At 33.3% G+C, this 12,841-nt stretch overlaps 1 protein-coding gene across 1 annotated transcript; it reads left to right on the top strand.

Moving 5' to 3' along the window:
• Positions 1-5,294: 5,294 nt before the first annotated feature.
• Positions 5,295-8,725, top strand: LOC145093800 (inosine-5'-monophosphate dehydrogenase 2-like). Its single transcript, XM_079032042.1, has 4 exons — positions 5,295-6,409; positions 7,845-8,024; positions 8,131-8,388; positions 8,509-8,725. The coding sequence occupies exons 1-4, from the start codon at positions 5,408-5,410 to the stop codon at positions 8,578-8,580; spliced, it is 1,512 nt and encodes a 503-aa protein (XP_078888168.1). The 5' UTR covers positions 5,295-5,407; the 3' UTR covers positions 8,581-8,725.
• The last annotated feature ends 4,116 nt before the right edge of the window (positions 8,726-12,841 follow it).

Below are 12,841 nucleotides of genomic sequence, written 5' to 3'. Positions count from 1 at the left end.
AGAAACAACATCAACTTTTTCACATTCATACTCAAGAAAAGGTAAAAGTTTCCTATGTTGTTCTTTGCTAATGTCAGAAGAATGATGTAAAGCAGTTAATTTTGCATACAATCGTTTGGCAGAATTACAATATATGTTCCTTTGTGCTAGCAACAACCTAACATCATTTGTAAGATTATTCCTATCACAATCTATATTTTTGATCTGCATTTCAAGTTTTTCTACTCTGCTCCTCTTTATTTCTAATTCTCTCCATGTCTCACCTAGTTGCAAATTTAATTTTTGAGCTTCAGTACTAACAGACACAATAACAGAATCAAAATAAGCCACAATATCATCAAATGAAACAATTTCAGCATCATAAGCAGATAAAGGAATATTAAAAGATTCAAGTATTGCACTTACCTTGGTTGTCATGGGTGATTTGTCTGTTGATTTGGATACGAAGCACCTTCCTGAAATTTCCTCTTCGCAATCTTCAAAACTTGCGAACATTGCTCCATGTGTGGGATGCCTCATTTCCTCGTCATCTGATCCTGAAGACCAGATCTGATACGTACCACTTTCTTCATTATCAGTTTCACCTTTCGCAACCAAAGACACTCCTTTGCTCTTAGCACGTATCTCTTCAATCTTTTCAGAGTAGTATGCTTCATCTTTAACTTTTTCTTTCTTCTCTTTTTTCTTTCGCAACATGCAATCGGCTGCGAAGTGATTCGCACCATTGCAGTAGTGACAGTAAATTCCTGAATCACCTTTCAACTTTTTTTCTTCTTTCGCATCTTTTTGTTTCTCATCTGCTTTCTCCAATTTCTTCCTCTCCTCCCCCTCCAGTTCTTGTGACTGCATTTTTCACATCACTAGCCTTTCCTTTTGGATTAAAAGGCTTTTTGAAAAACTTTTTAACTCTGTTGTTTGAATAGAATGCCACAGCTTCATCATCAGAGTTCATCAAAAATCCTTCTTCATCTGAACCATCTTTTTCATTAACATTAGTTTCTGATACCTTTGAAACAAGAGCCAAAGGACCTCCAATACTTTGTTTTTATTCTTCATACATTTCTGAAACTTCACATTCATGTGTTTTCAATTGATTATAGAGATCATTCAATTTAGTTGTATCAAAACTCTGTTGATTCTTAATCATCATGCTCACACTTCGCCATTCCTTGCGAAGACCCATAATGAAAGTTAAATTGAACTCCATGAGAGACCTAGTGATTCCATACCTATTGTAGCGAAACATAAGCTCATTCAGACGATCATAGTAATTTTCAAGAGTTTCTGCATCCTTTTGTCTGAATTCCTTCAGTTCAACTAGACATTGCTTCACAAAGTTGATCTTCGTCTTTTCGCTACCTTGATACTTCTCTTTTAGAGTGTTCCAGATCTCCTTGGCTGTTTTACAACTACGGATGTAATTGTAAACCACAGGAGGTAGAGCACCTCTTAGTTCCCTCATGCACCTCTTTTCATTATTCTTCAACCGTTTTTCTTGATCAGCAACTTCAGTAGAAGTAGTAGATGGACCAATTGGTTGAACATTAACAGGAGCTTGCACTGTTCCATTGATACAATTCCAAAGTTCTTCATCAATTCCATTTAAGTAATCTTCCATTCTATCAGCCCACTGATCATAGTATTCTGGAATTAACATCAGAATTTTGGTTGAAGAACCAAGCAAGTGAGAGAAGGAAGTCATTGTATTCATGTTGAAGTTCGCCATTGATGAACACAGAAATTTTCAGAAAGCTTGAAAAACTTGATGAAATAGAGAATTTGATCAATTGAATTGATCACAAATCACTAATCGATTACTCGACTTAACAATTCAAAGACATAATCAATTCAAATCTGAAGATCAAATGTGATTTTCAAAACCAAAATGCACGGAAAATTTTGAGTACAGTTGCAACTCAAAAAGCAAATGATTTTAACACGAAAATCAGATCGAAGCAATTTGAATCCTGCTCTGATACCAATTGATGAGAATTGTTATCGAGATTTGAGAAAGCAAAGTTAGATCTGAGTAATTGAAGATTAAGAACACGAAGAGTAAATATTAATCAGATCTCATATTGATAAAGACTGATTACAACATAAGCAGAAAAGAGATATCTGTTACGGAAAAGTTCTCTCTCTACTTCTAACCTCAGTCCCTATTTATAGGGAACATGAGTGTACAAAAAATATACCAAGTCTAGACATTCCACTTCGCACAAAGATGACTTAGTAAAATAACATAAAATGCGAAACTATACAAGACACTATATTCGACTTTTATAATTTTACATCTATATATATATATATATATATATATATTAAAATTCTCCTTCCTACCCCCACTGTTCATAGGGTTAGTTAGTGTACCATGGTTATAGTTTAATCCCCCACCGCTTGCTTCTCGAACCTTTCTTTCCTCCCGAAATGTTCTTTCTTCCTCAACTTCCCGATCCTTCCACCGCCGCTCATCTTCTACCCTCTGCTCCCTCACCGCCGCCCGCCTAGAAACCTAAGAGTTGGCTCAACTCTGTTCTTATTTCGTCACTTCTCGATTCTTCTTCTCACCACCACCACCCTACAGGCGATCGTTCACCACCGTCTTCTAAATCGATTATGTATGGCTATTATGGTCTTCGGGGTGTGCGGCGGAGGTGGTTCCACCGCCTCTTATCGACCGTTTGTTGAGGCTGTTTTTGATTTGATAACGTGAATGAAGCAATGAAAGAGTTTGCTAAAATCCATTTCCTCCAACGACTCTTGGTGTGAAATGTTATCCCAGGAACATGTTCCAAAGACCTACTTCAAAGACCCACTTCAAACACAAGGTCCGTTCAAAGTTTTTTGTTAATTTTTCCGTTTTTTTTGTGTTTGGGTTTTCTTTGTTGGTTCTTTTACAATGTTATGTTTTCTTCTTCTTCTCTCGTCTTTTTTAACCTACCTCTGATTCATCAATTTCAGATGAATTCCGTCGGTTTGGTCGGTGAAGAGGAGCACTATGAAGACAACGACTGTGTCTTTTCCACCATTTGAAGCTAACGGCGTTTTCTCAAACTACATAATCCCTTCTCGATTTTATCAGCTATATATCATGTTTTATTTGGGTGTTATTGCTTCCAGAAACTACTATCATGTTTTATTTGGGTGTTATCGCCTCCAAAAACTACTTATTTTATTCTATTTTGCCTCTTCGTGGATAGTTCTTTAGTTGAGCACACCAGGTGTTCGATGAAATGTTTGACTCAATCAATATTATAAATAAAGCATTTTTTTGTTCAATTGTGAAATCCAACCTCCTGCATACCCGACAATTTGAGTCAGGTATGCTTCAGCCCAAAATTTTTCACTCTGTATCAACTTGCTTCTCTGATTTGTCATCCATGCAATAAGACCATCATGAACATGAGTAGATGTGTGGCAGAACCGAAGCTTCTGTTTTGAGCATAGTTTATAATTTTTGGAAGGATACATAAGTAAGAAAGGTTTATGTCGCATATTTATATCGCAATTTAAACATATTATAAAAGTAAGAAAGGTTCATGTCACATATTTATATCACAATTCAAACTGTTGTTTCTTTTCTTATTGTAGGAATTAGTAGTGTTTATATTTTTTTAAACTAATCATCAGTTATTTGAACAAAAAATATTTTCCTGTTTGTCTTCTTTTTTTGCATAAGAGGTTATTCATTTCAATTAGACAAAGATAATTCAAGCCAAATAGGTGTGATACTTCTTTTAATTTTGCGGTTTTTACGGATATAGATTTCTGATTTTGTTTTAAATTGTCTGTAGAAGACAATTGATGGTGTTGTAACTATGTGGAAAACTTTGTTTCTTCTGTCAGTCACTCACAGCATGGTATAGGCAGCCTGTGAAGATGTACCAGAAGTTGATCTCAAATACTTACCTACATCTTCGGTTACTTTCCTTAATAGTTCTAAATAACGTTGTTATAAGAGTTCTTGGTTGATTAATCATCTCAATGAGAGGTAAACGTTTTTGTAATAAATATAGTAAACATTTTTCATATTTTTTTAGGTTTCCAACCAATTTTTAAACGATTGTAGAAGAAGGGAAAAATTAGTACACGAAATTCAAGGCTGTCAAAAGTCATAACGTCTGAAATTTGGGTAAGTACTACAGTTATATAAAACTGTGAAACACAATTGCATGACTGATGAGGTAATCTACATTTGGCAATCTGGGCAATGGTTGAGTAGGTTATAGGGAGTAGGGACTCCTTGAAATTTTAATCTTTTAGTTTGGATTTCGGTTTATTGGAAACCATGACTGTTCTATGATATCTATCTTTGATTTGTATTTTTTTTTAAATTCTATTTCTTTATCTTTGTTATTGTTTGACTTTTGTAGATAGTGAAAGTTAAAAACAATAGAGATTACATCAAAGAAAAGGAAAATGAGATTGAAAAGATGAATGAGACAGAAATTGGATGTAAAGAGTCAACAAAGTGATAATAAAACCTCCCAAGTAAAGAAAACAACTCCTTTTTTTTAAAGTTTGCTAAATATGCAATTCTTTGTATTTTATTTTGAAGAATGTACGGGTTATCGCATTCAAATTTGCTTTCTACGTCGACACTGTTGTTGATAAGGACGTTGCGTAAGCCAATTTATTTGGGACCCTACAACATCCACTCTTTTTCATGTAATCAAAACAGTGGATGTTATGTGAATCCTTTGTCTTTTTATTCTCAATTTTTCTGAACACTTAATAAAATTTCATGTTTTTCATGTTGTTTTGATGGTTTCATTCGCTGCCATGTGCAATATCTAAGGGTAAAACTAAAAAAAGTTAATGGGTTACGCCTTAGGGCCTAAGATGTTTGTCAAATGCTAACTCATTATCTCATGAACAACTTTCAAGATTAACTCTGGAATTTAATTTGTTTGCTTGAGTGTATTTCATAAGGTATAATAGAATATCACAATAAACCCACTTGCCCATGCAAAAAAATGAAATACACTGACCCATGCGAAGCATGGGTAGCTACACTAGCTAATATTAATAGTAAAACTTATTTATAATAATGTTAGACCTAACATATATTATAATTCAAAGGACGGGTTAAAAGTGTTACAATCATAACTTAAAATAAAAAAGAAATTGTTTTGAGAGTGATTTATGCCATTATGGAAAGCGTTGAGGGAGAAAAGTGTAAAATTGGAAATTGAGCTTTGTTGTTGACCGGAAAGAAACGTGTGATTGTTCCGTGTTGCTTAAAGGCTTTTTAGCGCTTGTATATATATGTCACGCCAAAAAAGAAGCCCTAGTTCTATAAATTGATAAAATCCGGTTTCATAAGATAGCAACTAACCTTCAAAACCCATCTGTATTTCGTCTATTGGTCATATCTAAAACCCTAACAACGCCACCGCAGGCAACCATGACCACCGCCGGAGATATGGAGGATGGCTTTCCGGCAACCAGGCTCTTCAACCAAGGATATTCTTACACCTACGACGACGTTATCTTCCTCCCTCACTATATCGACTTCCCAACCGACGCCGTTCAGCTAAACACGAAACTCTCTCGTAACATAAACCTCTCTGTACCATGTGTTGCTTCTCCGATGGACACCGTCACCGAAGCATCCATGGCTGTTTCTATGGCGGCTTTAGGTGGTATAGGAATCATCCACTCCAATAACACCGCTTCTGAGCAGTCATCCTTAATCCGATCCGCCAAATCCCACCGTATCCCTTTTGCATCATCCGATATCCCATTTTTGTCACCGGATGATTCCATTTCATCTGGTTCTATTTTCGATTCCTCCCCTTGCGTTTTTATAACCACAAACGGATCCAAAAGTGATAAGAAGCTGTTAGGCGTTGTTGATAAGTTAACTTGGGAGGGTTTAGCTGATAAGGAAGCTAGGATTTCAAGTTATATGCAGAAGAACGTGGTAACGTTGCCGAATACGTATAAGTTCGAAGATGTTGCTGGGTATTTAGCTACGAAGGAGATGGATTTTGTGCCTTTGGTGAGCGGAGAAGGGGAGGTGATAGATGTGGTGAGTAAGTGGGATGTAGAGAGGATTAAAGGGTTCCCAAAGTCCGGTCTTCCTTCTGTTGGAGAAAATGGCGAGTTTTTGGTCGGAGCTTCCATTGGGACGAGGGAGAGTGATAAACAGAGGTTAGAACATCTTGTTAAAGCTGGTGCTAATGTGATTGTGATCGATAGTTCACAAGGAAACTCGATTTATCAGATTGAGATGATTAAGTATGCTAAAAAGATGTTCCCTGATTTGGATGTGATTGGTGGAAATGTGGTTACGATGAATCAAGCCCAGAACTTGATTCAGGCTGGAGTTGATGGTTTAAGAGTTGGAATGGGGTCTGGTTCGATTTGTACTACTCAAGAAGTTTGTGCTGTTGGCAGGGGACAGGTATTGTTTGAAAACTATCAGCTTAAATTTGGTGCTTTTATTGTTTTTCTTCACCTTTCACTTGTAATTTGCTCTTCCAAACCGGTACCTTTTGGGCTAAATGCCTAAATGGAAGAAATAGCCACATTCTTCTGTTTATTTCTTTATTATAGCATCAACAACATTATACTTTGATTGTTTTTTTTTGTTAAGGCATTGTACTCTGAAGAATCTACCCCATTATAGCAGTAAATTTGCTTTGTATTTGAATGACATTGCTATAATTGGGTAGAATTTTCAAAGTACAATTCTATTATAGAGAGAAATGGAAGTGTGCTATGAGACAAATAGAGGAAAGGACGTTGCTATATCCTCTTTAACATATTTGTTGCAACAAGAACTAAATCATAAGTCACAATAAAAGATGGGCTATTTTGTACTTACAACTTAAATATAGAGTTATCACTGATTTTTATGTAACAAACTATTCAAATTGTCCTCAAGTTGCAGTTACAATTTACAAGTTAGATATTTACACTTTTGGTTCAAGTGGGGACCAAGTTTTAAACTTTGTTTACAAATTTGGTCCATTTTCTTTTTACAAATCTGCCTGGAACTTTTTTTTTTCAAATCTACTTTTTTTTACAATATCTTTTAAATTATTAAAAGTTTTTGCACAAACTTTTTCTAGACTTTTTACAACCTTGTTTAAACTTCTTTTACAACTTTTTTACAAATTGTTTCAGAACCTTTATAAAAAAAATGGCAGCTTTTTATACAACCTTTTTAAATGCTTTTAACACTTTCTAAAGTTATTTTATACCATTTTTAAACTTATTTTTACAACATTTTAAACTTTTTTACTAACCCTCTTAAACTAATTTAAAATCCTTTTTAAACTTTTTTTACAACCTAGGGAATGTTGAAAAAATACAACTAAAAAAGTTTAAAAGGTTTGAAACGTACAAAAAACATAAGTTGTAAAAAACTTTTTTGAAACTTTTTTTAAAACCTCTAAAAAGAAATCATCCTTTTTAAACATTTTTACGTACGTTTCAAACTTCTGAAACCTTTTTCTTATGTTTTCCAACCTTCTTAGGCTGTAAAAAAGTTTAAAAAGGCTTGTAAAAAATTGTGTAAAAAGTTGTACAAAGTGTGAAAAGATTTTGGTGCAAAAAGTCTTTAATTTTAAAAAGTTGTAAAAAAAAAAAAAAAAAAATTGGGACAAATTTGTAAAAAACAAATCAGACCAAATTTGTAACAAAGTTTACAACTTGGGCCAAAAGTGTAAAATGGTGCATTTGAGATGCCATTGAAGTACAAAGCAGTTTTCACTCTCATAATAAATTGGGTAGAAATTTTAAAGTACAATGCCTTAATAAGAAAATAATTAAAAGTACATTGCTGTAATAGACACAAATGAATGAAAGTAGCTTGCTATTTCTATTCATTGCAGGCAACTGCAGTGTACAAGGTATCATCAGTTGCTGCAAAAAGTGGTATCCCAGTGATTGCTGATGGTGGGATTTCAAATTCTGGACACATAGTCAAAGCTTTGACTTTAGGAGCATCAACTGTCATGATGGGGAGCTTTTTAGCAGGAAGTACTGAAGCTCCTGGAGCTTATACAAATCAGGTAGGTTAAGTTAACTTGCAATTTTAAATTTATTAAGCAAAAAGAAAACACCCGTATATAACTTACCAGATTAAGTGCTTTTTTTTTTCTCGTTTTGGTCAACTAGGGTGGTCAACGGGTCAAAAAATATCGAGGAATGGGATCTCTAGAAGCAATGACAAAAGGAAGTGATGCACGTTACCTTGGTGACACTGCCAAAATGAAGATTGCTCAAGGGGTTGTTGGAGCAGTTGCAGATAAAGGTTCAGTGTTAAAGTTTATTCCTTACACCATGCAAGCAGTGAAACAAGGTTTCCAAGATCTTGGTGCTTCTTCATTGCAATCAGCTCATGATTTGTTGAGGTCTGGAGTCCTAAGGCTTGAGGTATACCAAAACCTTTTTCCAATTATCGTTTTTTTACCCTAAATAATCGAAAGCGGACGATTTTCGTCCCAAAAACAAATTTGGTCATTAACTGTATTTATGTTTTTGACTTTTGTTCAGGTGCGAACAGGGGCAGCACAGGTGGAAGGTGGAGTTCATGGTCTTGTGTCTTATGAAAAGAAATCCTTCTGATCACATTCATGTCTGTATAACGATTAATTAATATGCATTGTTAAGTTATCCAGTGCACAAGCTCTGTTGTATTATGGTTGCAATTGACTTGATTTGGGTTGCTTGCTTACATCTGATTCTCAAACATATGAAGTTTGTGTCAAAATTTGCTTTATTGCATAAGGTGATGAGAATGCTAATATATAAGCTTAGTTCACCAACCTCGTTTGTTCTATCTACACTTGAATTTTTTTTTTTGATCGTTAAGTTTACGTATATAATCAGAATCAACTTATTTGTGTTATTTTGAACAAGACGAGATTGTTATCAATTGAAAACGAGCGTGGAGTTGTCCTGTGAAAATACAAATTTCTAGGGACTAGAGAATGTGATGTGAGAAATTTCTGAATGTAGAAAACGAACATGTAAACGAGTTGAAAAACAAATTTATAGAAAAACACTTTATAAAAACATATATTTAGAATCTAGTACTGAAGTTAGCATAAAGGTATAAAAGTTTAAATTCTTTCGCAACGATGCCTTTTTGAAGTCTTGAGCTTCACATCGTCGTCCAAAATCCTAACAGTGTCGATAAATTAGTAGCATAGGGAATCAATTCCCTCCCACACATGACCACTTGTTGCCATGCTTTCTTCACAAGCTCACTTGATACAAAATATGCTCACACAAACCAGACATAAAAGTAGTTTACCACTATACCTCCAACGATCCAAATTAGCTAGTGTATATCCAACTTTCCATCCAAAAATATTAATTTTAATCGGCACATTTCCCTCATCCGGTCAATTTGACTACAACCTACAACCGAATTCCTATCATTTGAATAGAGGGAATAAGAAACAAAAACCCGAATAAGATAAAGTTAAAGCTAGTAATGGGTTTGGTTTGGGCTTAATCCATTTGAGGTTGGGTTTGAGTTATTTCCGAAATAGGTTGAAAATCTCAATCCAAGCATGTTTAATTAAATGTCTTTGATATTTTTAACCCACCAACACAATTTGTTAAATAAATGAGTTAACATTGAGTTGATCAGTTAATTTTTTCCTGTCCAACCTTTTAACTAAATGGTTTAACCCATTTAAAATCCAAAATGTAAACAATATAAAAAAGAGTACTACAATAAGTTACAAACTCTAATTTTTATGTCAAAAATACAATCACCAATATAAATTTAAATTGTTTAAATAACCTTGGAAAAATTTAATATCTTAGCTTATATTCTACTTCCACCAACTTAGACGTACATTTTTATTGATTCCAGTTAGGGGTATGATAAAAAAAAAACCGAAAACGAATAAATGAATCGAACCAAATGATGTTTGGTTTATTTGTTTTGGGTTATTTGGTTAATTCGGTTTGGTTAAACGAATGAGAATATCTTATTTGGTTTGGTTTTAATTAAGTTTTTATTATTTTGGTTAAACCGAAAAAATCAATTAATGTTATGAATTATTATTTAGTGAATGACTATTGGATTCTCCATATTCCCCCATTACTCTCCATAATTAGTGCACGTTATAGCAAACATTATTATGTGTTTTATGAGTGTAGTTATGCACCACTATAATGAACATTCATATCATACATCACCTTTCATCTTCTTTGTCTAGTATAAATAGTGAATATTATGTATTGTAAAGTTTGATGATTTTCATCACAAGTATTGAAATAAAAGTTCTCTCTACTCTCATGACTTTCTTTATTCTATAATTTATCTTGTTATTTGATCATATTTTATAACACGTTATCAGCACGACTCTACCATGGAGCTCTAACTCCTTATTGTTCTTGTCATTTTCAGGTATGTATTTTTTATAATTTTACATGTACAACGCTTACAACTTATTTTATGAAATTTCTTAAATAACAATTCCTTAACATACAAGTCTTTATTTTGATTTATATTTTCATTATGGAAAACCATGCTAGAGAAAACTTTATCTAGTTTTCATACTACTAACATGCTCCTGTAGTAGCAATATCATGAGAAAGGTTTAAAATAAATATGAATTAATCTCATGTCTTCTTGTGGCTAAACAAAACAATGAGTTATTGATGAAAAATCACAAATCAATCCCGACCGGTTCTCGTGCATTCCCTGACGTGAATGCAACATCATATAATTATAATAGTCATGGGTCTAACCGATGTCGTGGAGCTTATCATAATTATCATAAAAATAACAAGATTACAAGTAACCACCAGAAGTTGGAAAATAGCAAAAATCCACATCCTAATGATAAAAGTGGTCAAGGCAAAAAAAAAAAAAGTTGAAAATGTTTGTCACTAATGTGGAATGACCGATCATTGGTCTTGTACATGCCGCTTACCAAATCATTTTGTTGATCTTTATCAAGATTCTCTAAAATATAAAGAAAAATATCGAAACAAATTTTATTCAAAGTGATATTCATGAAGATCAACTAGAAATGACACATTTGGATGTTGCCGATTTTCTTGTCTACCCAGAAGGGACAAGTGCTGATATGGATGATGATTGATCAGAATAATGTGTAGTTTTGTTTCATGACATTTATTATGTTTTTATGTCATATTCATTTCATGAGAAATGATGTCGTCACAATCTTCCCAAATTAATAAAATATGACTTTATTTCTCTAAGTCGAATGTTTCTTGTGTTTTATTTATTTATTGAAAAGAAATATGGATATTCGCAAAAGAAATAAGGAAGATATATTTCTTACAGACAATGCAATAACACATAACATTTTTAATAATGAAAAATATTTTGCTTACTTATCAATTAGAGAAACAAATGTTAATATAATAACATGTAATGCAAAAATGATTGAAGGCTCCGGAAGAGCGAATATAATATTACAACAAGGGACACTAATTATAAATTAGTGATGCATTATTTTCGTCTAAATCACCAAGATTGAAGGCTCCGGAAGAGCGAATATAGTATTACCACAAACGACAATAATTACAATTGGTGATGCATTCTTTTCATTAAAATCATCAAGAAATTTATTAAGTTTTAAGGATATTCGATCTAACGAATATTATATTGAAACAACTAATGATGGTAATAAAAATTATCTCAATATTACAAAAATGATATCGGGTAAGAAAAGTCTTTTAAAAAAAATTACATGTATTATTCTCCGGATTGTATTATACAGATATTAGAATGATTGAATCTCATGATATTGAAAATAAAAGGTATCATAATACCTTCAAAGTTTGGCATGATCGGTTGGGCCATCTCGGATCAATTATGGTATGTAGAATAAATGAAACTTCAAGTGGTCATTCCTTGAAAAACCAGAAGATTTTTCAAGATAATGAATTGTCTTGTGTTGCATGCTCTCAAGGAAAATTAATTTCTCATCCATCATTGAACAAAGTTGGGTATGAAAGTCGTAGTTTTAGAAAAAATTCAAAGGGATATGTGTGGACCAATTCAACTACCATGTGGACCATTTAGATATTTTTGGTTTTAATTAATAAGTCAACTAGATGGTCACATGTGTGCTTGTTGTCTAGCTGTAATTTGGTTTTTGCAATATTACTTGCATAAATAATAAGCCTAAGGGCACATTTCCACGATTACCCAATTAAGATACTTCGACTTGATAATGCTGCAAAATTTTCATTGCAAGTTGTTAGTGATTATTTCATGTCAATTGGATAGAACATCCTGTTACACATGTCCATACGCAAAATGGTCTAATTGATTAATTAATCAAACACCTTTAATTAATTGCAAGACCATTACTAATGCATTATAAACTTTCTAATCAACATAAGGGCATGAAATTTTACATGCAACATCACTTATATGCATAATGCCAACTAGTTATCATGAGTTCTCCCCTATTCAACTGGTTTGCGGTCAGGAACCAAATATTTACCATCCAAGGATGTTTGGATGTACAATTTATGTACCCATTTCTCCACCTCACTTCACAAAAACGGGTCCTCAAGAAGAATGAGAATTTATGTTGGATATGAATCTCCATCTATAGTAAAATATTTAAAATCATCAATTGGAGATTTATTTACAACTATATTTGATGATTATTATTTTGATGAATCATATTTTCCAACATTAGGGGGAGAAATAAAGAAGTTGGAAAATAAAATCTCTTGAAAGGAATTATCACTTTCAGTTTTAGATCCTCATTCAAGTCAATGTGAACTTGAAATAAAAAAGATAATTCCTTTACAAAATGTAGCAAATCAATTGCCAGAAGCATTTACTGACCCTAAGTGAGTAATAACGTCTCATGTACCA

Source organism: Lactuca serriola, chromosome 3 (assembly GCF_051521515.1).
Source record: "Lactuca serriola cultivar US96UC23 chromosome 3, Lser_US96UC23_V15, whole genome shotgun sequence".
Taxonomy (NCBI): Eukaryota; Viridiplantae; Streptophyta; class Magnoliopsida; order Asterales; family Asteraceae; genus Lactuca; species Lactuca serriola.
This window is presented reverse-complemented; position numbering and strand designations above follow the sequence as displayed.

Bases quoted from the DNA above. Each gene is read 5' to 3' on its own strand.
- LOC145093800 (XM_079032042.1), top strand. From the start codon at position 5,408: ATGACCACCGCCGGAGATATGGAGGATGGCTTTCCGGCAACCAGGCTC. The intron at 8,025-8,130 runs GTAGGTTAAGTT...TTGGTCAACTAG, and splicing joins CTGGAGCTTATACAAATCAG to GGTGGTCAACGGGTCAAAAA. The intron at 8,389-8,508 runs GTATACCAAAAC...ACTTTTGTTCAG, and splicing joins CTGGAGTCCTAAGGCTTGAG to GTGCGAACAGGGGCAGCACA.